Source organism: Cheilinus undulatus, linkage group 4 (genome assembly GCF_018320785.1).
Source record: "Cheilinus undulatus linkage group 4, ASM1832078v1, whole genome shotgun sequence".
Lineage (NCBI taxonomy): Eukaryota > Metazoa > Chordata > Actinopteri > Labriformes > Labridae > Cheilinus > Cheilinus undulatus.
The window spans coordinates 25,393,651-25,416,514 of NC_054868.1; the positions used below are offsets into that span (position 1 = coordinate 25,393,651).

General features: G+C 39.4%; 1 protein-coding gene across 2 annotated transcripts; it reads left to right on the forward strand.

Annotated features, from left to right (window-relative positions):
* Window positions 1–334: 334 nt before the first annotated feature.
* On the forward strand, window positions 335–22,631 carry map2k7 (mitogen-activated protein kinase kinase 7). 2 transcript variants are annotated; one of them, XM_041784396.1, is made up of 13 exons: window positions 335–578; window positions 2,430–2,477; window positions 5,132–5,276; window positions 5,821–5,887; window positions 8,054–8,167; window positions 9,860–9,979; window positions 10,147–10,254; window positions 12,079–12,258; window positions 13,569–13,649; window positions 13,850–13,992; window positions 14,760–14,805; window positions 14,912–15,047; window positions 20,453–22,631. In XM_041784396.1, exons 1-13 carry the CDS (start codon window positions 455–457, stop codon window positions 20,518–20,520), a joined length of 1,380 nt encoding a protein of 459 aa, XP_041640330.1. In that variant the 5' UTR covers window positions 335–454; the 3' UTR covers window positions 20,521–22,631. The 2 variants fall into 2 exon arrangements, with proteins under 2 accessions (XP_041640330.1, XP_041640331.1); XM_041784397.1 differs by lacking the exon at window positions 2,430–2,477 and having other exon boundaries at window positions 336–578.
* The last annotated feature ends 233 nt before the right edge of the window (window positions 22,632–22,864 follow it).

The following is a 22,864-nucleotide window of genomic DNA, read 5'->3' on the forward strand; positions in this document are numbered from 1 at the left end:
AGACTAATAGGCTAAAACATAAAAACGCTTTATAGAAGTTTTTTATCTTATTTTGTGCCAATAGTAGGACTGTAAAAAGACTAAAACTTTTAGTCGAGATTAGTTTTAGAATTTTTGTAGTTACTTACGATTAATCACATCCCTATTTTATCGCATTTAAAATTCCGGGCCAGATGCCACTGCATGCACGTGGCATCTGGCCAAGACACTGCCAACTGACTGGCAACTGCTCTAAACAACGGCAAGTACTGCGGCAAGCCTGTGGCATCTGGGCGTGCTACAATAGGTGCCACCACCAGATGCCGGTGCCACGATTTGAGCTTGCTGTCTCTCCTAAATTAATTGCAGTGTGTTCAGTTAGTTTGTGAGTGTGTCTGTTGCTGGCCCTGCCTGCCTGCCAGAGAGGGGGAGTCGAGAGCTCTGCTGGGAACTACATGGTGCTCAATTTTTCAAGATGTCGTCGCTGGAACAGAGGCTGTCGCGAATCGAGGAGAAACTAAAGCAAGAAAATGAAGAAGCTCGCCGGAGAATCGACCTGAACATCGACATGAGCCCGCAGCGATCACGTCCGAGGCCGAGTGAGTGTCCACCGGGGAGGACCGGGAGTCTGTCACGGCCAGAATAGCGGGGGAAAGATCGGAGAGGGGGAGGGAGGGTAGGAGTGGGGCTGTAACGCTGCTGCTACTAGCTACGTGCTAACAAGCTAGCTACATAAACAAACATCGGGCCACTTTCGTCGGTTGTAGATACAATCAAATTACCTAATTATTTAGTGGTTTGGTTTCTTTGCTTAGCAAATTAAAATTGTAAAAATATAGATCGCTGTCATGAAATATCTCGCTGGCAGTCACATCCCAAAATATGCTCTGATTCTGCCCTGTCAAACATGCTAGGCTAACATGCTAGCAGTCTGAGTGATAGTCGGTGGCAGGCCCAGCGTCAATCTGAAAATTTGGTGTAATTTTCCGTCTTGTCGTGGAATATGATGTAGGGGATATTTATCAACACTTTTCTGTCATCTCATGTAGTTATCTAGCTACAAATTTGCTCCTTACTCATGCGTCAAAGCAATTATCACTGCCAGTTTTGACCCTTGACGAAACAGACGCTAGTTTGTGCAAGCTATCAGATGTAGGCTAACGTTAAACATACGTTACCAGACGCAGATTATGTTTTATATTGAAGAGCGGTTTAATGTGATGTTTCTGGGCATATTTTCAACCTGCTGCAGGCAAGGAGAGTAAATTGCCTCTACGGTGTCATATAAAAGTGGTGTCAGAGTCGTTGAAAGTGTTTGAACGGTAATGCAGGGCCCTGCATATCGTCTGGAGGAGAAAACTCTCCCACCAGCAGCCCGGCCAGTGGAGCGGAGGAGGCTGACTGTAACATGCCAGCGCTGGCTGACATGTTACACCGAAATAAACACTGTTGTGGTGACAGAAAGCCCTTTATTATCACGCCACTGTGACACCGTTAACTTTTTAACTGACAGGCAACACAAAACACTATATTTATATAAAGTTAAGTCATTTATTTATTTCTAATCATAGCATTTTCTTTCAATATTGATGGGTTGAGGGCCAACAATCCTGCTTTCTTGCCTTTTACTTTCTATTTTAAACGTTTTAAAGGGTTATATCAGCTGACAGTAAGAGTGTTAATAAGTTAAATTAAACGCAAGGGGTAATCTGTTTTTTTTTTTGTCAACATATCTCATAAAAAGACCTAAACCAGTAAAAAAAGTATTCAAATTGGATATGGTTGTTCATTTGTGGCATAGTCCCCAGTTGTTGCACTAATAATACTCAAATCCCTAGCTACCCAGAGTTAGATGATTGGGTAAGGGTCATGATGTAACAGTTTCACTGTAACTACAGGTTATGTTCTGCATACTTTTTTGAAATTTACCAGTTTCTATTTTCACCAAGTCACAGCTGGCAATCATCTTCATTTCTAACTCCAGCAATCCCTTTGCTTTTGTCACTGTAAGTAAAGTGTTCTGTTAAAATGTAATGTTTATCAGGGATAAGTTAATCACACCTTTCATATTGATCCACATTTAATCTCATATTGAGGCTTTTGTACACATTCATGCAGTTTGTACATTTTGACAAGGATGGACAAATGTAACAGCAAAAACAATCTGTAAATCAAATTCCTGGGTCTTTTTCAGCTTTGGTTGAGGGTATTTTGTGCACTTCAGAGAGTTAAAATTGCAGTTGGAAACAGACTGCCCAGAGGAGGAACTCGAAAACTTTGAAGACACATAGTTGTTACTGTTTTTTCATGAGATTTAAGCCTGAAAGTCAAATTTTTTCCCTTTTTTTCATATTATTATTTGGATGTGTATGTATGTGAGCACATGTGAGATTGCGTCATGAGAACAACGCAGTAATGAGTGTGTGTGTGATTTTCTTTCCTCCGTCTAGTCATCGTGATCCAGCTCAGTCCTGCTCCAGCCCCTTCCCAGCGTGCAGGTATCATTCAATCCATCGCTCTCTCTGCCACTGCACCTCTATACCTTCTCCCCTTCCCTCCAACCAAAACCTCTGACACTTATTTCACCTCTCATACCACTTTCCTTTATCCCCCTTTGACTTATAACATCCATAGATTTGTCAGAGAATAAAAAAACAGGTCATTACAAAGGCAATTTTCTTAAATTTGCCTTATGATTAGATTATGGATACCTGTTTCATTATAAACACCAGTATTAGGCATTGAGGTAGTTTTTCCAGCTTACTTGATTTTTATAAGTAATTTATATAAGCATCAGTTTAACAAGTGAGGTTCTGTAGCTCAGTCTTTATCATGCAAGCATCTTAATGTGTTATAACCTTTAATTTTATATGGTGTTCCATCACACTGTCTGTTTCTCACTCTTAATCTTACACAAGGGTCCGAAAAATGTACATCTGATTAAGGATCTGAGTAATCTTTGACCAGTTTTGACATACAGTATTTATTTACACCTTCCCTTAAATCCCATCCCGTCTCCATCTTTCCATCCCTTCCCTTCCGTCTCTCTCTCTCTCTCTGTCTCTCTCTCTCTATATGTGTGTCTGTGCCAGTGGCAGGGCAGTGTTGGAGCGTGTGAGTGTGTGTCTGTGTGTGGATGTGTGTCCGATGATTAACTTTGTTTTGCTGGAGGCAGAGAATCCTGGTGCATGTGGCTTTTCTGCATGACACAATGTTTTTGGGTTGTGTTTTGTTTGACACAGTCTCTAATCCAGCATCCCCACTGGTACGTCCGCAGGAGTGCAGCTCTGAACACTCTGGCTTCTCACTCTCTTTCTTTTCTTTGTGTGCCAACTGAAGACTTGCCTTCCTGTCCGAGTCCGACTGACAGACTGTCTGACTTCCAGCTTAGTCTGTGCTATGCAGTTTTGGCTGAATTTCTGAGTCTCTCTCACATTGGACTGTTTGATGTCGTTTGCCTGTTATTCATCTTCTGGCAACCCCTTCCTCCTCCTCCTCCTCTTCCTCCTCCTTCTTCCTTTTTGCAGCGGCACTGTGTGAGCAGGAGGTGTTACAGCAGCGCCTATGAATACTTGTGTGTTTCCCACTCCCCTCGCTCTGTCTGCCTGTCTGTCGTCCTGTCTGTCCATCTGGAGCCAGCTGAACTATGGAGATGTGATCTTTGCCAAAGACTGCCTGAGCCTCTCCTTCCTCTCCATACTAACTCCTCTTTTCCTCCTCTAACTGACTCTCCCCTTACAGGCTGATCCATCCACAGGTGACTCATGGAAACAGACACCTGCTGGCACTCACAGCAGAGCTGCCAGCCTGCTACAACCAAAATATTGATAATCACAGCTGCATGGTTCTCAAAATATTTTTGCGATCTGGTTTTAAAGTTAATAATGAGAGATTGAAAGTCTTAAAAGACCCTTTGTCTTCCGTTTGGTTGCATGAAAGTTTTTTACTAACACAATGTCAGATTGGTTTAAAAGTTGCCTATGCTCTCTCACATGTATACTCCATATTGTGGTCAGTGTTTTTCTTAAACTATTTTTTAAATGCATGGGTTATTCTGTGTTTATAGAGGATTCTCTGTTTGGATTTGCATGCCAGTCAGACAGAGACTGGGCCTGCAGCTGTCAGTTTGGCATGCTAAGCTTATAAAGTCTAAATGGGTAATTAATCAGTACCAGTTTAAATGTCAGACTATGTTTTTTTTTTAACTTGGGTTTTATTTTGATAGCTTTGGCCATCATTTTTGTCAGTTATGATGACATTGTACTCACACAATAATCTCTTACATTTGAAAAGAAGACACATTGAATGTGCAAACTACCTGCTGTTAACCTTCATCAAATTTTACAGGTAGACTGCTTTGTTCATTCGCACAAGCAGTTTTTGTTTAAAGTCAGGGATTATTTTGAAATTACATGTACAGTCATTACTAGTTAACTTGTAATAAACCATTTTGTTGTTTACATCACATAGTTTCCTCTTTTTGATGTATGCACTGATTTTTGATCTGCCTCTTACATGAGTACAATCCTATCATTACTGATATAAACAATACTGCTAAAAAATAAATTCGGGTATTAATAATCATAGCTGTCTTTTTAAGAATGAACTGTGGACATCTCTGTCCCTGAGCTGTGGTCTAACTCTGCTGTCTCTCCCTGATGTTGCTTTTGCACGGAGCCAGCAGTCCTGTTTGTTTTTAGATTTGAGCCAGAACAAAAGGGAAATTTAAAAAAAGAGCATTCCTTTTTGGGGATAAACACCAATTGAATAATACAATAGGTCTACATAGTGTGACTGTAGAGATAACTAACTTTTGTAGTTTTTGCTGCCATGACATCTTAAGTCGACACTACACTGAAGATAACACAGGATGTGATAGCTGAACTTCTTTTCTTTAAAATAACTTTGATTCAGTCATTGTGGAATTTAAAAACAACTCAGTGATCAGGACTGAAACAAAACAGTAAAAGAACAGTGAAAGTAGTCACAGCTTACAAATATTACAAGTTTTTCTCTAACAGCTTTAATCATTGTCAGTCAGCTTGAATTCAGTATGGCCATCTATACTCTTTGGCATGCTGGCTTCTGCTGTGACATGTGTTCTATTATTTTTTCTCTTGTTTGTTCCTAACATGTCTCATCCTCACTACAGCGCTCCAGCTGCCCCTGGCCAATGATGGAGGCAGCCGGTCATCATCTTCAGAGAGCTCGCCTCAACACCACCCCTACCCCAGCCGCCCGCGACACATGCTCACCCTGCCCACACCTCCATACGGCCTACAGAAGAGCCTAGAGAAGTAAGGGGACACATACAAAAGCTGATCTGAGTAATGATTGTGAAGAAAAATGGCACCATTGTCCTGACTTTTGTGTTGTAAGATAATGCGTTTACCATTGCCAAACACTGATGTTTAAAATAAGATGATCAGTGCTCTAAACAGAGTTCCCTGCAGAAGACGTTAAGTCTGGGATTTAGAAGAAGACAGTAGAATAATGTCTGATAGCGGTGACAATAAGTGTATTGATGAAAAAAGATAAACGATGAACTTGACCAAAATCGGTGCAATACATTAGTCCTACACTTTACCTTTCTACGGGCATTTCCCATCCTTCTTAAGTTGATCAGATATTGGGGTTTTAATATGATCATGATGTGATTGTTTTATTGTATTGTATTGTATCTTGCCCTGTGACTTCCACCCCTTATAGTGACCCTCTGAATCTGTTTTGAAAAGGGATATGACTAGGATTCATACATACATGGGTGTGCATGCAGGATGAGTAAATTATATATTAGCAAGAATAAAGCAATATCTTATTTACTGTTCACTGTTCCTGCAGTGCAGAGATCGACCAGAAATTGCAGGAAATCATGAAACAGACGGGTTATCTGAAGATCGATGGTCAGGTAAGCAGTGTACATACATGTATGAGAGCGATCTTGATGCTGGTGATGAATGATTTTTTTTACTGCTGACTTAAAACTGGAAGTTAAGACCAACTAAAAGTTATACCCTGTGCACCAGCTGGACTTCAGCTCTGTCTAAGTTGGGCTTGTCCAGTGTATTATAAATGAAAAGTGCACAACAGTGGTCATAAACCATACAAGTAACACAGCATGGCTCTTTACAGATATATCAGTGAAATAGCATGAAAATGAGAGAGGCACAGTCCTCTGTGATTGGACTTTTAGAACTATTGCTTTGGCTGTGAGGCCATTAAAAGGTTTTGTTTTTGCACACAAACTCAGTTTGAATTAACAAAAAATTTTCCTTCGAAACAAGATAGATCAGAGAGGCCGTCCCCTCTTAGACCCTAGGACAGTAGGTCACAGCAGGCCAGGTTTGCCTTCCCGACGATTGTGGGGAGTATCCTCAGTGGAGGCTCGTCGCAAATGCTTATTTGTCTGAATAATCCTCACGTGTGTGTGGTCATCAACATGATTGTGTTACTGCTCCAATTTGCATTGTCACCTCCCAGACCTTGAATCATAAATATCAACCATGTTTGATATTCACAATTCAAGGTCATAATGCCTCCGATGGTATACACACAACAACCGATGAGAGCGAGCAGACCAGGTAGGGCCACCAGTCAGATATTACTTTACTTTCACTACTCACAGGCATAAACACAACTGCACCTTCATTCCAGCCAGCATTTCATTAATATTCTTTTCCTTGTTGATCATGGAGATTGTGTGAAATCCCATGTTTGGGGAATCTTCATGGTGAGGTTGTTGGCAAGTGTGTGTTCTGGTGTTCTGACTGAGTTGTCTTGTGTGCGCTCAGAGGATTTAAGACAAAAAAAATAGTCTGTAGCTGTCCTTATGTGTGTGGTCTTCCATGTTTTTAAAATTATTGTAATATTTTAAAGTTATCTAGTCTGGCCAGCCTAAATCAGATGTAGAAGACAAGAAGACTTAAGCTGGTGCACTCCATGGTTCAGTAACCTTCAGTGTTTTCTTTACCTGAAATAAAATACACACTGGTTGACATATTTCAATCTAAATAAAAATATAAGCTCTTTGTTCGGTGTTGAATTGGTATTATAAATAACTGTTCAGTTTGTAAAAACTCACAAGAGCATTTTTTATGTTTTAACAATGGCTCAGCAGTCCTGAACAAATGCACTTTTTACTCTTTTTTTCTCTTGATAAATGTTTTTAACACTGCAGTGCCAACTTGTATTAGAAAATCTTTCAGGCTTTAAAAATAAATCTAAATATTTGTTGCTGTCTCCATACATTTACATCTTCAGTAGAAAAGGTTAGCTAGGGGCTGAATGCCACAGCCAAGGGTAGGATGAAAGGAAAGAAGAAAAAAAGATATGCAGACACATTGACATGTGAACACCCATACTGCTAAAGGGTCCACCTGCGTCTTTTGGCATCTTTGTCAACCTAGATAAAATCAAGGCAAATGAATTCACATTGCTCTCCTTCTGTGTTGTTTTCCCTCCCTCCTCCAGCCTTGGAGTCTAGTATCACAGTCAGGCCTAATCAGGCTGTAAAGATGCTTGAGAAAATGATTTGACTCATCACTGCACCTTTAATTGTCTTTATTTCCTCTCATTAGCCCTGAAGGGGAAGCACACTTGGGTCATACACTCAAAGTCTCAGTCACCAATGATTTGATTTGAATTTAGCAGAGCAATGGTGCATCATCCAGCTGTGTGCTGGAGTTCTCAGCGAGAGCCGATTGAGGAGAAGCTTAATTACACTCAAATCATTGTTAGTCACAGGCCCAGGGGTATTACGACGCACAATCTCAAAGCTTGCCTATTGTTAATTTTTTTCAAAGATTTATTTTGTGCCTTTATTGATAGAGGAGGCCAGTGGATAGAGTCAGAAACAGGGGTGAGAGAGTGGGGAGAGACATTCGGGAAAGGGCCACAGGCCGGATATGAGCCCAGGCTGCCTGCGTACATGGGGCATGCCTTAAACCACTAGACTATCTGTGCCCCAACCTCTTGTTTATTATAAGTTGGAAGTGTTTGTATCTAAATAAACACAGAATTTACATTTTGACCAGGAGAAATACTATTCTTTATATGTCTCTTTGTCTGCCCACAGCGGTATCCAGCGGAGGTGACAGACCTGATCAGTGAAGGGGAAATCGGCAGTGGAACCTGTGGACAAGTCTTTAAAGTGCGATTCAAGAAGACTGGCCATGTAATTGCTGTCAAAGTAAGATTCTTCTGCATACCATTTTAAAGTATTTTGTCCCAGTTCAGAGAAAAGCTGTTGGGAATCTGGCCCTTTCTTTTCAAATCTTAATGTATTAATTTTTTTGTGCAGCTCCAGTTTGAGTTGCAGCCTATATGGCCCTTCCAATTGATCATTTATATGGTCCTGATTAGGTTCATATATTGCAGTTTATAATTGTCCTATATTTGTTCTAAAAATATACATGGATGAAGTAACAAAAATACACATTTTAAATTAGATGAATTAATTAGTAACAATAACTTTAAAGTCCTTGTAAAGTGAAACCCAATTTTTGTGTCTTAACACACTTGATATGGTGAAACAAGTGAGCTGTAAACATGTTAAAACACAGATATTTATGTGTGACAGAATTGTTTTATTCAGACTGTTAGAAAGTTGTTTATGTCTTTCCTGGCTTGGTTTTATTTGAGAAGGGCAAATTAATGAGCCCATGACATCACCAGTCTTGATGGGGAATTACCCTGACCCCTAATAATCATAATTTATTTTTATTTAACCTTTATCCTGGTTAAATAAATGTTAAATAAAATAAATAAACACTACAATGAATAAATCTCAGTGTCTATTGCTAGCTGATGTCGCTGCCTTCACTGAAAGTTAACGGCCAGTTACATGCTGTTTTTTTTTTTGTTTGTTTGTTGTGAGGTAAATTTCCCAAATCTGTCAGCCACAGTGGACTGCAAGTCATTAAAAGCATTCAGACAGTTAGATTTATACCAGAAAGCAGTAAATTTAGGCAGCTGCCCCTCTGATCAGATGCATTTTTAAATTTGAGAGGATTGTATTTCTTGTGAGTGGGTGTGGCTCCAGCTCATTCAACCGACACACCCACACCATCCTAGAGCAGATTTTACTGCCTCATTTTTTACGATTTTGTTTTATTTTATAAACTTAGAGATGTGGTTTTTTTGGCCTGGTGGTTCATAACACAAGTGGCCTGTCATATAACAAACCTAAAAATAAAGTTTTTTTTTCTTCATCATTTTACAAGGACTTTAAAACAGACAGAACATGCTAATAATTAAATGACCAGGCAGCTTTAACATTACAAAGTACTCTCCATTATTAGCCATAGCAACGTTGATTTCAATCCGCATTTTTCACATAATGTAAGCTGCTTCTTTTTAAACCACTAGTGTTTGTGTGAAGAAATCAGATTCAGCTGGACAGTACCTCTCTGATAAACAGTAAAATAAGAAGAGATTTGGAGTTGGTCATGATGTAAAATGGCATAAATCTCCTTAATCTGAGCATTGCTAAGCCTCTCAGGGAAACAACTGTTACACAAGCACATACTTTAAAAACAAAATATTTGCTCCATACAAACATGAAGATAACTCAAAAATCCATCAACACGATCCAAATGAAGCAGCAGCTTAAAGCTCAGCTCAGGTTTATTAGCCTGAGATTTTTTTGTACTTTGATTGTGTGTTGTTTACCAACAAAGTGACATTAATAACCCCCCTTTAACGATGCTCCTATTTAAGTGAAGACATAATTGCAGGCTTCTGAACTGTTGAATAATAAGAAAGTGAATTTGCTCAGCAGCAGAGTCTTTGTTGTGTGATCCTCTTTGGTTGTTCCTAAACATGCAAACTCAACATGGTATATGTTTAGCAGTAAACTTAAATGGTTTGTGTATGTCTACAGCAAATGCGTCGTACAGGAAACAAAGACGAGAACAAGAGGATCCTCATGGATTTGGACGTGGTGCTGAAGAGTCACGACTGCCCTTATATCATCCAGTGCTACGGGGCTATAGTTACCAACGTGAGTGTCCTATAAGTACACGACTGAAAACACTTTCACAGTTTAGTGCACTCTGAAACCACAGTACCCTAACAAACTGCAGCCTTAGGTCTATAATGATATTTGGACATTGTGTAACTGTCTTTTTATTTGTATTTTAGTATTTTGTTTTTGTCTATTCTGTACAGACTGATGTATTCATAGCAATGGAGCTGATGGGAACGTGTGCAGAGAAGTTGAAGAAAAGAATCCAGGGCCCTATCCCAGAGCGAATCCTTGGAAAGATGACAGTAGCAGTAAGTGGAAGAGAACATGTGCACGTGTATAGAGTGAGTTGACTGGTACTTACACTCTTTAGCAAAGTTCAGACCAAATATGTGCTACAAGATAAAACTTGCAACTGCTGGCAATGGTCTACTTTGAAAACCTGTTAGTACACACCTTTATGACTAGGGGAGATGACATTTTGTTTACATAGCAGCATCTCTCAGTCTCATGCCTGTCTTTTAGCTGCATACAGCTTGTAGCATGTGTACGGTATGAACGAGGGCAGTGATTGTGAGTTACTTGCTGAAGTTGTAGTTCTGCTAGAAATATGAGAAGATCCCAACTTTGGAGCAGCCTGTGGGTGCTCTAACTGAATATCCAATTTATACCGGGGTCTAGAGCAGGGGTTCCCAACTGGTCAGGCTTGAGGACTCACCACCAGAAGAATGACCCAATTTAAAAAATATATCAACCACTTTATTTATTTGAATTTATTTTATGAAAAATGTTGCCGTTTGGACCCCAGAAGGAAAAAACATGATCAAACCAGAGACAATCATTTTTAAAAAGTACTTTGTTACACAAGGACATGCATGCATCTTATTTCACTCCATTTTTCTGAGATAGCATGGATATTTGGTAATCCTCAAGGAAGTTCCTTGTTAGTTTTGTAATAAAGAAAAGGAGATGAATAAGTAGAACTCCTCAGGCAAATACTGGAATTTACAGAATACCATTGGAAAACCGAAAAATATAAGTTCAGATTTACTGTTTATCTTACTTACGGCTTGCGTACTTGGAGTTTTTGCCACATTTTTTTTCCTGGAACATATTTGTGACCCACTTTTGGGTCCTGACCCACCAGCGGAGAACCACTGATCCAGAGGTTTAGTTATCCCATCTTTTGTAAATTTTTAGGCTGTTCCCAGAACAGAAGAAACTTTAATCAAGATGCTGATTGGCTGTTGCGGTCTGGACAAACTGAATCATATGGGGCTTTTCCATTACATGGCACAGCTCGGCTTGACTTGACATGGCGGCCCGGCGCAGCAGAGGATCATTAAAAGGAGAGAATTCCCTGCACATCAGTTAAAGAACAGTCTCCTGATTATTGATTTGTGGGTCTCTAAAAAAGCAGAGAATGAACACAATCATATTTTAGGATTGGGCAGTGAGAACGGCATGATTTACTAGCGCCAGAATAAATTAAAGACGGACTCCGTCATGGGAGAAATGTTACGAACATCTCCAGCATTTTATTTTTTAAAAGTCTAGAATTCATTTTTCTATAAGAAGGGAAAAGGGTCAAACTTTTGTTTTTAGTAGGTACAGAAAAAGGTGTATTCCTGGATCTGCGCCTGATCCTTCCTGATTTCACTTGTCAGTGCGAGAAGTCGTGCGCAACTATTGGACCGTAGTATGCAGAAAAATCTCAAGTTTTGGTCTTGTGTCATAAATAGTTCAGTCATACAGTGAATGCTGAAGCTGCTGTAACAGAGTTATGGACAGCTGGAGCAGAGGCAGAGATAAAACGTATCTTCTCGTGGAGTGAAAATTTATCAGGGAGGGGTATCAGTAGCAGAGGGGTTAAATCCCCCCAGCAAATGAGACCCCGCGAAGCACTTCGACGTCAGCGCAGTGCGCTTGAAGGTGGAGCTGGCCTGCTCTGGCTCTGCTCATGAGCAGGGCTATTTGAGCGCGGCTTGGCACGGCCAAACTGGTGATTGAAATGCAAATCAGCACGGCTTGGTTATGCTCGGCGCAACCAAAAGCCGTAGTGGAAAAGCCCCAACACCATCAGACAGCCTTCTTGTTAGTCAGAGCACTTTATTCTTTGTTTTGTGTTGCTTTAGATAGTGAAGGCATTGTTATACCTGAAAGAGAAACACGGTGTCATCCATCGGGACGTCAAACCTTCAAACATCCTCCTGGACGCTAAAGGTCAGATCAAACTCTGTGACTTCGGCATCAGCGGTCGCCTCGTTGACTCCAAGGCCAAGACCCGCAGCGCCGGCTGTGCTGCCTACATGGCGGTAAGAGATATGTCAAACAAGCTACACCTGAATCAATACAAACATCTCCCACCCAGTTATCTGGTCTTTTCTTTTACACATTTTTCTTTGTGGCCATAGAAATAAAGTATGTCTTCATACAGAATAAATAGAATTTTTTATTTATTTTTTTTAAGATTTAATTTTGGCCTTTTTTGCCTTTATTAGATAGGACAGTTGATAGAGTCAGAAACAGGGAGGAGAGCGGGGAGAGACATGCAGGAAATAGTGCCAAGGGCTGGATTCGAACCCAGGTCGCCTGCGCACATGGCGCGTGCCCCAACCACTCGACCACCGGCGCACCAGAATAAATAGAATTTTAACCCAGAAGAATTCCCTTAATATCCTGACAAATTTGTCCCTAAGGACAAAAAATGTTTGCTTCCCAGCCATTTTTAAAAAATAATACATATTAATATTTTTTCCATTATAAAGGAAGGAATCTTTTGAAACCACATCAGCCTGAAATAAACATATCAAATATTAATTATTTCTTTGGGGTTTTTAATCATTTAAAAGCCACATAACTCCACTTTTTAAAATAAAAAAAATCATAAAATGATTTCCGTAGTATACATTTCATGGAGTATTTGATTATTATTGTTATCAGGGTCTTAGATGAGTCAATTTTTGGCATTAACATTGATTTTGATGCATCATTATTTTTTCCACAGTTTCAGATGAACAAAAACGAAATCACACTCAGAGTCCTTACTACAAAACAAATGTCAGCTTCCCAATAACTGCTGTAAAAATAATATATATTATTATTTTGTTCTGTTTTAAATGTGGCAATCTTTTAAAAATTACTTAAGCCTGAAATATGAAATATTTGCAGAAAACAGTTAAAAGTGTGAAATTTTGCAGCATGTTTTGAATGGGAAAAGTAACGCCATCTGGTGGACAAATATAAAAATTAAAAATTGAAAGGTAGTAGTCCAAAATGAAATATTAACATAAAGGAATGCATTCATTTTTGTTGAGATAATGTGGGATAAAAGATGATTTTTTTCAGTGGTTTTCAAATACACTTTTTTTTGTACGCAACAAATGTGTCATTTGTGTATAGCTTAGCAATTTTAGGCTAATTGAAGAAACGTAATCTCAGACAAAGTTGAGCTATAGGCATTCAACACAGCTAAAATGGCTTGAAAATTTTTAAAAAACTGAATGGCACAAAATTACCCTAAGATCTCTTAAGGGTTAAGAAACTAGTCAGTAAGATGAATTAGTAGTCCAGGATATCAACTGTGATTTCCTAAACAGTGTTGGCTATTGTTGTGTTCTTGCAGCCAGAGAGAATAGACCCTCCAGACCCTACTAAACCTGACTACGACATCAGAGCAGACGTGTGGAGCCTTGGTATCTCTCTGGTAAAACTTTTTTAATTTTTTTATAATCCTAAAAAGGTGTGCATGTTTTCAAAGTCAGCCCAGGATGTTTTCCAATGTGTAGAATTACCATTTGCTGTATAGCAGTTGCGCTCAAAAATGAGAAGTTACTCAGAAAACATGGATACATCGATTTACAGCCAGATAAAGAGTAACTCTGTGGTTGATGTTTTGTCCTTAAGGTGGAGCTGGCCACAGGGCAGTTTCCCTACAAGAACTGTAAGACAGACTTTGAGGTTCTGACCAAAGTGCTGCAGGAAGATCCTCCTCTGCTGCCTCTCAGCATGGGCTTCTCCCTTGACTTCCAGTCCTTCGTCAAAGACTGGTGAGTATGAGTCTCACTCCATAGTCTGGTCTGAACCTTCAGGGAAAACTGTATAAAAGAAATCTCTACAAACTCACCATTGGGTTTCTGCTGCTTTGATCCATTTCTGCAAGAGTGTGTCTATGACCTTTGGAGGGTATGTCTAATGTGAGGAGAGATAATGAGAATTTTTTTGTTTGCATTAAAATAAAAAGTACATTCCCTGTAGCAGAAATAGGTTTATTTGCTGTAAAATGTATCTAGTTATCTCCGCCAAGGAGGTTTTGTGATCAGCAGTGTTTGTTAGTTTGTTTTTTAGCAAATAACTCAAAAAATTATGGACGGATTTTGATGAAATTTTCAGGAAATGTCAGATGGCATAAGGAAGAACTGATTAGATTTTGGGAATGATCCGGATCACCATCTGGATCCAGGAATTTTTTGAAGGATTCTGTACTATTGGGAGATAGGGCTATGGTGGGGGTTTGCGCTCTCTGAGTGCTTTTCTAGTTTTTTGGTATGTAATCAGCTAGTGCTTATTGGAATGAAGTTAAATGCTAAGGTTAACTGTTATTTTTGCATTTTGACCTGAAATGTTCCTTTATTTCCCTCTGGATTGTCTTCATCCCTTAGAAAAATAAGGAAATTATGTTTTTCAGCTATAATGTAGGTTAACACAGCAGTGCAACATTGTAACAGACTTTTTTTAATCTTCTATGAGGTCAGAGGAAATTTGCTGCGGTGTAATTTTTATTGCTGCTTCACAGTGTGGTTATGTCTTTTCACAGCCTCACAAAGGATCACAGAAAAAGGCCAAAATACCACACATTGCTGGTAAGAAAAAATATTTAACGAGTGACAAACTGTTAGAATTCACGAAATTATTCCAATGACTGAATGAAACTTAACGTTCTCTTTTCCCGGTCTCTCTGCCATCCAGGAGCATAGCTTCATCCGGCGTTATGAGGTGCTGGAGGTGGACGTGGCCGGTTGGTTCCAGACGGTGATGGATCGTACCGAGTCGCCTCGCAGCAGCCAGTGTTACAGCCATCAGCACCAGCTCCACTCTCTCTTCAGTAGGTAGCCTAGCCCAGCCAGACCTTAGCATAGCCGGACGCTAGCCTAGACTAGCTACAGCTTTGCTGAACCCAGACTCAGTCTGTCCTAGTCTAGCCCCGCGTTAGCAGCTAAGCCTAGCGTTAGACCGAGCCCGCCTGTCCATCTGTCCACCGGAGAACCTGAAGAGCCCACAGAGGAGGGGGAGGACTTTGGATGGACAGATGGAGTGATGGACGGAGAGACAGGCTGATGGATGCATGACACAGGTGGTTAGTTTGTCTGTGTGTTGAATCTGGTCAGGCAGATGTGTGAGGGTAGGAGTGGTTAAGGGTGCTCACTCTAGTTAGCTTAATTCTTTACACACTTTTCGTCTTGTCTCACTGTCATATCACATCACGTAACAGTGTGAGTAACGGGCACACTCTTACATATAAAATTTTTAGTTTGTGTTTCTACGTCTCATCTACTTTCATTAGTTTTTTAGTCTACATGTCTGTCTCCAGCGTTAATCCAAGCCGTTGGATAAGTCAACAGAGTAGTCACTACACACTGGATCAAAGCATCTGCTACATTAGCTACATTAGCAAACATGAAGCTGTTGTACATAAAAGCTATAAAGGACACATCAAAGTCCAGTGCAATTATGATTCTTCAGGTTCTACTATCACACATTCTCAGGCTGTATCTGTGTGTTTGTGTGTGTGTTTGTTATTATAAAGACACAGTCATTGGTTTTTAAAATGATCTTATTTTTTAGTGTTTTATTAACCTTACACATTACAGCCCTAACACACAAAACAGAACACATTAATCTGTTGGCTGTGCGTAAGGTTTAACCTCAGATGAAAGTAACCCTTATTAACTTTAATATGATATATGTTATCCACACCCATTTAGTAGCTGTATAATTGGAAAACACAATGAAAAAGATTTCCAAAAAAATTAGTTTGCATTTAGCATTGTATTACAGGGGCATTTATGGTATTGTTTATTTTTTATTTTGAACTCAGAGTGTTTCAGTAGAAGAGGGATTTTGAATGAGTGAGTGAGGAGGGGTGTAGGACTCCTTCTAGATGTGCTTGATTGAAATGAGAATGTATAAGTGGAGGGGAGTTGTACTGCAGTTGAGAACTGTCAGAAAAACTGAATGATGATCAGTGTGAAAACCAGAGAGGATGGAGGTAAGATGAGAAAGATCACCTTTTGATTGAGAAGGAACAGAAGCTTCTCATGTACAAAGAGTATGAATATTAGTAGATCTTATTACCTGTGGAGCATTTCTTTTCTTCATCCTCTGTTTGTCTACCTCTTCCTCTTTATCCACCTTTCTGTCTATCTTCCTCTGCTGTTTAGTGTGATGTAGTGCTCCACAGTGTTACCAGACCAAAGGCTGTGTGTAGGTTATTGGTGGTGGAGGCCAAGAGATTTAGACCTGCTCCTGAAAATGTTACAGACATTCAGAAACCACACTGGATGATTTGTGATAAAGCTGAGTAACAGTGTTTCTAGAGATCAGAGCAGGGGTCTCAAAATAGAAGCTAAGGGGCTATGATCCACAGTTTTCTGATATTATCTGATTTTTTAGAAGGGACTTATAGAGCTGTTTACTATTTTTGTCTTACAAAGGGCAAAAAGGTGGCAGATCTTAACCTCAAAAACTAAGGCTTTCAGGGTTGTCTCACCACAGAAACAAACTGATCGGGCTTTTACTTTGAAAAACCCAATAGAGGTTTACTGAGTCTGTCATGTTGCCTGGAATGAATTGACAGAAATGATACAGACACAGGTGCAGTAAGACCTGACTCCAGGTCTGAGCAGGAAACCTTTTCTTTCTTACAAGTTATGAGTGGACATTTAGCAGCTTCGGGTCAAAATACGCTCACGTTTTGAAAAGTTCACCATTTTAACGTGCGCATCACTGGCTCCCATTGGGTGTTGATGACGGTTGCGTCATTTAAAACACAAGACCAAACTTAAGACTTACGACAATAGCAAACACGTTCAATATTGTTGTAATGCCAAATTCAAGATAGACTGCCTTGAAACTGCTCGGATCAATTTTTATCACCACCTTCAACTATCGACTGAGACGACTCTGGCAAGACTCGCATGATTTTACTCTGACTTTGGAGTTTTGTCTGCAACTTTGAAATTGCTTGAAAAGTTGTAGGTGTAAGGCCAGCATTAGTGGAACTGACTGAAAATCAAGGCCATTAAAATACAGTTATGTTCTAGCCCAAACCAAAATGTCTCCTTAGAAAAGCATTAGAAACACTTACCGGAGCACAGGTCAATTTTAGAGACTATTTCCTTTCTTTTCTGCAAATACAAAGAAAATACAGTCTGATTCCTCCCTACGGACATCTCAACTGGTTTAAGACATAAGAGAGAGAGAGGGTATTCCCACAAGAAGAGAAAGACCAGGCTGGTGGCCCCTGGTGTTCTGACTTTGAGACCCCTGAACTCAATGATGGCCAAGATGAAATAGAATGAAAGGCTTGATCAACCAAACGGACCTGACCTGGTTTTGTGTGTTTGACGTATAGATGTATTAATAAGCGCAGGTCTTCAGAGACTTTTTCGTGTTGTCCTGCCTTCCCTGCTGCAGGGCCACAGCCAAAGCCTGCCAGAAGTGCAGACCCGAGTCCCGTCACATCAAACCAAATCACTGCTAGACACAGAGAGAAGTGAGGGTTGAAGATGATAGAGAGAGAAAACCGTCAAGTGTCAGGGATAGAGAGGGGGGTAATTTGAATGTTGTCAAGAAGGCTGAAAGGATAAGTGAAGATGAAATGTCAGGAATATGTGAGGAGAGGAAGCGAGTGAGGAGAGAAGGAAGAGAGGAGCGTAAAGAAAGTGTGTGAGGAAGTTAAAGTGAACAGACTGGAGTTGGATGACAGGAAGTTGAATGAGTCTGAAAAGGCAGAGATGAAACAGGTTAAGAAAACGACAGTGTCACAGGAGTGCTGAACTCTGAGGCTAGCTGGTTTTTGTACAAAGCTTTCATGGTGTTTCACCAACCTACCAATTATGATTTTAGCGAGCAAGTTAGTGTATCATATTTATGATGTTTACTGTTTTGTTTCAAACAATGTTATTTATTTACATTGCTACTGCTGCTACATTTTTATTGCTTTAGACGCTGCTGTCTCTTCTTTTTCCCCAAAGGACAAATATTTTCTTTTTCTTTTAAAGCCAAATAAGTTAAAAAATGCAACATCAACACGAGTTACCAAATACAGAAGAGCAAGTCTGATGAGGGCAAAAGCAAGTGAAGCATGGTGAAACAAATGAAAAGAAAACGTGTAGGGAGGATGGCGTCACTGATAGTACTAACTCACACAAACACAAACTCACCTCAAACGTAGCTCTTTGTGCACGTGTCGTATTTAATCATTTACACCCTGTCGTCACACTAAACTCTGCACAGTGTAGAAATGATCAGAGGGAAAGTATGCCTGTCCAGATTCTTCATATCACATCCATCTTTGACTCCGTCCACCCTCCATCTGTCCACAGGTCGCCTGCAAGCTTGATAATCTTGACAGGTCACACCAAAGGTGTCTCAACTAAAACACAAGTGAGCGTTGTTGTTATTGTTATGACTATTGTTATTGACGTTAGAATTGATTACTCTTAACTATGTTAATATGAAATCTCTTTATAGCTAATTGGAGGGGGGATGCGGTATTAAAGCAGTGTAGTGTGTGTGTGTCATATACTGTACAGAAGGAGACTGTTGCACTAACTACAAAAACAAAACCAGCCAGCCCTCCATCTGCTCCCTGTGGGCCTGTATCAGGAAGTCACTCAGTCTGTGAGATCCTGGATGACCGGTATTAGACGTGCTGTTTTCACTCACTGGGTTTACTCCAGCCTTTTCCATTCTGATGATTCCTAAATCACAAGCAAATGACATCAAACCAATTTCTCCAAGATTCTAAAAGCAGCCACTTTATAGGTCTTGCTGCACCACAATTTCTTAGAAATATTAAAAAGCAATTTTCAAACTTAGTAGAAAAAGAATGTATTTACTTTCCTCAAACAGTAACTGAAACTTACTGTACAAAGGGAAAGGTTTTTTCCTTTTATAAATGTAGTTCAGTTTACACTTTCATGTAGAAATTATACAAACTGTCTAGTGGAATTTTCTACAACTTTATTGGCAGGTTATCTATAATCTGTTTAATTTAAATCTTAGAGCAAACGCAGTTGTTAAGAATATTATCTAATGATACTAAATGTAATTGAAATTTATTAATTGTACTGCTAAATGATGAAGTTCTATTTACTTTATAATGTACAAGTTTCTTTTTGCTTTTTTTATTATGAACTATTGTGTCCACCTTTAGTAAACATTTCTAAATGGAGACGCTTGCAGTGATACATGAACACATAAATTTAGGTTGGATAAAACCTGCGGTATGTGTAAATGTTAGAGGAGCCAGCCTAAAGAAACAACACCTGGGTTAATCCTGTAGATGGCTCATGCTACTTCATGATACAGCCCCCCACCCCACCCCCAAGCAGATGTGATAGTGCTCTGGCACAGCTCCGTTAACTTGGCCTTTATCGAGACACAGGTACCACCTGGACCTGACTGATCTTCCAGCTGTGAGCACTGGCTCATGTTGTTGGTCGTTCTGCTCCTAAAAACTCCCCAGATGACAGGATGATCAAAACCGATCTACTCAGCCTTCCTGCTCAAAACGTTGTGTACATAGACCTGAATCTGGTGCTCAGCATCCGTCAGCTGTGCTGCACATGGGCACAGCCTGTGGAGCTCTTGTCAGTGTGTTTAAACACACTTGCTCTCTCACCACCACATCCTCTGGTCAGACTCTGTATGTGTGAACCCAGTCTCCTGCTGTCGAGGCTCTCTGTTATTAAGCTCATGTGTATTTACACATGCACACTCCTGCTCAGCTGTGCTGTTTTATGTGTATTTCCTTCCAGAAACCTGATTTAAGTAACACGCTTACATCTCTGTGAAACCAATCGGGTCTGGTCAGGTGTGCACCTGCTACAAACGACTGTCAAAATTGTGCGTGTGAGGACACAAAACACCCTTAGCTACACACACAAACGCACATCTACACACCCCTAATGTATAAACCCATTCTATACAGCGATGCTTGCTATGCCGTTAGTGGCTTTATGTGTAAATTAGCTTGTGAAGTGCAAGGCAAAAGGTGCATAGAAACAGCTAGCTGCACTGTGCCTTGACACCAAGGGGAGTGTGCGTGTGCACGTGTGTATGTATGTTGTAAACCCATCTGTAAGTAAACCAAATATCATTTTCACTATGCAGTCATTCAAACCATGTCAGCTTGCTTGGATGGGATAAAGCCTCGTGTACATACACAGATTTATGGAAAAACTGGAGTTGGCGACAGCGCGTTTCCTCTGTTCCCTCCTCTAGGTGTGATTATGACATCACCGCCTTCAGCTAGTTCACAGAGAGAAGACGGAGCAAGAGATATGTTTTGAATGAGCTGACAAATATTTAAGGATTGTATTGGGATTGGGGAGGGATGTGGGTTAGACTGGGGTTTGTAGTCTTTTGGGGGAGATACAGATCAATGCTGTAAAGTATATCAACTGCATGTTATTGTCACAGTTGTAACTGCCATGGTTTTTGTTTGTTTGTTTTTGTTTGTTTTTATTTTCTTCCAGAACAACAGTTGGTTTTGGCGGGGATGCACAAAACTTTATCCTTATTTATGATTTTTACACATCTAGTCTGTATTTTATTTTTTATTTTTTATTTTTTTTTTGCAAGGAAATATCGTGTACTTAGAAAAAGACACACTTTGTTGCCTTTTTTAAAAAAATGTTTTCTGACTTTTGCAATATGTTTTTCACTTTGGACTGTCAGTTTAATGTGGAGGAGTGAGAGGAGGAGCTGTGTCTTTATTAGCAGGCAGTGTTTGTTAGAAAATCGTCCTGTTTTCCCCTTATTTATGTGCCGTGTGTTTTTCTTTTCAGTTAGTTGTGTGTGCGAGCGAAGAGTGTTGATGATGTTTATTTCATGTACCAAAAGTCTTTATTGATGGTGATTATCATTAGCTTTTATTTTATATTTTTAATGATTATGATTACTATGATTACTGTTATTATTTTGTTGCTATTATTATTATTATATTATTACTATTATTCAGGGCAAAGTTGACACCAAATTGAACAAAGAACTAAAGGGGAGATCCCAGACTGTGCTGAGAGCTGAACAAAGGTTTTTCTTTTAATGGCAAGGTGGAGCAATTGTAATTTTCTCACCGTTACGCTGTATTAGTGTCTATCCACCTAATTTAAGTCAGCATGTAAGAAAAACCTCTGAGCTGAACATCAAATAGTATTTGATTGTTATTATTATCATTTTATCATATTTTGTTTTCCTTTGATCAGATATCATGATCAATTTGTTGTTACCCCACTCTGGGTCACAAATTGTGTGCTGTTATTTAATTTCCCTCCCCCATAACCCCGCCAATTTCTTTTGGATTTTATTTTGTACTCTGTTTTATTTTCAGTCTTTCTAGTTTGTCTGATGCTGTAGTAGTGTGCTGATTGGTCAATTACCAGAGTGATTTTTTTCTAATGCTGAGACTGTCGAGACTGATGTTGCACTTGTGATGGGTTCTATTTTTGTTTTGTTTTGTGTTGCAGATTGTTGTGCAGAGAGGAGAATATTGGGTGTTTTCCTTATTTTCTTTACGGTCACAGCAGATATTTAATCAATCATAGATCTGTGACATATTGCAAGAAAATGATTCTACAGTGTATTTTTTTCACTGATATTTATTTATTGGTCATTTGTGTGTGTGTTTTTTTTTTCTTTTGGTTTGATTTATTTTTATGTGTATTGCTTTTTTTGGAGGGCAAACAGGACTTATGGTAGAGGTGGAGTAGTTTCTCATTGGCATTTTAAGATTACAACAGAAAGCATCTTTAATGTAAGATCGGAGAAACAAATTTGACATCCATGATATTTGTTTGACCCCAACAACAGCGTGGTGTATTTGAGCTGCCATGCTGTGCTCCTGTGTTAAACCTTTATTCTTTAAATCTTGGATGGTTTCTGAATGCCCACTTTAGAGCAGATTAAATTTGAGTTGTTTGTGTTTGTTATTCTAGCTGATGAAAACTACTATAATAGTGGATTGATTGGCTTATTATAAACCTATACTCCCTGACGTCAAGGCAGGACTTACCTGTAATTTTTTTTTTTTTTTTTTTTTTGTAACGGCTTTTTTTTTTCAGAGTTTAGATTGCATGACTTTGCTAGTTTTGAGGACAGGGTGGTAGGGCTGATTTCAGTCAGCTCTGGCACTATTCAAAGGCTTCTTGTACGTACATCACCATTGATTTAGTGTTTTGACAGTTGTATCAGTCAACACAGCTTTACTGCCTGTTTTTTTTAAGTTGTTTGTTTGTTTTTTTGTTTGTTTGTTTGTTTTTTGGGCTGTGTTTTGTCCCTGAACCCCAAGTCTCATTTCAAACAAAATAAATGCCATTATATTGTGAATACCTCAGGATTTTTTTGGAGAAAAAAACAATAAAACACCTAAAAATCAAATAAATAAAAACTCATTAAAAAGTCATTGTGTCATGGTGGTGTTTTTTTTTTCTTGTCTTTATCTGAATAGAAATCAAAGAAATAAGCCTGAAGTCCTAAGTGGTTTTCATACTCTGGAACCACCACGTAATCCTAAACATATTTCATAAGAGATATTTTTGGACTTTTATACCTTTATTCATAGAAGAGGTTCATAGATTGAGTCTGAAACAGGGATGAGAGACTGGGGAGAGATGTACAGGTGCATCTCAGAAAATT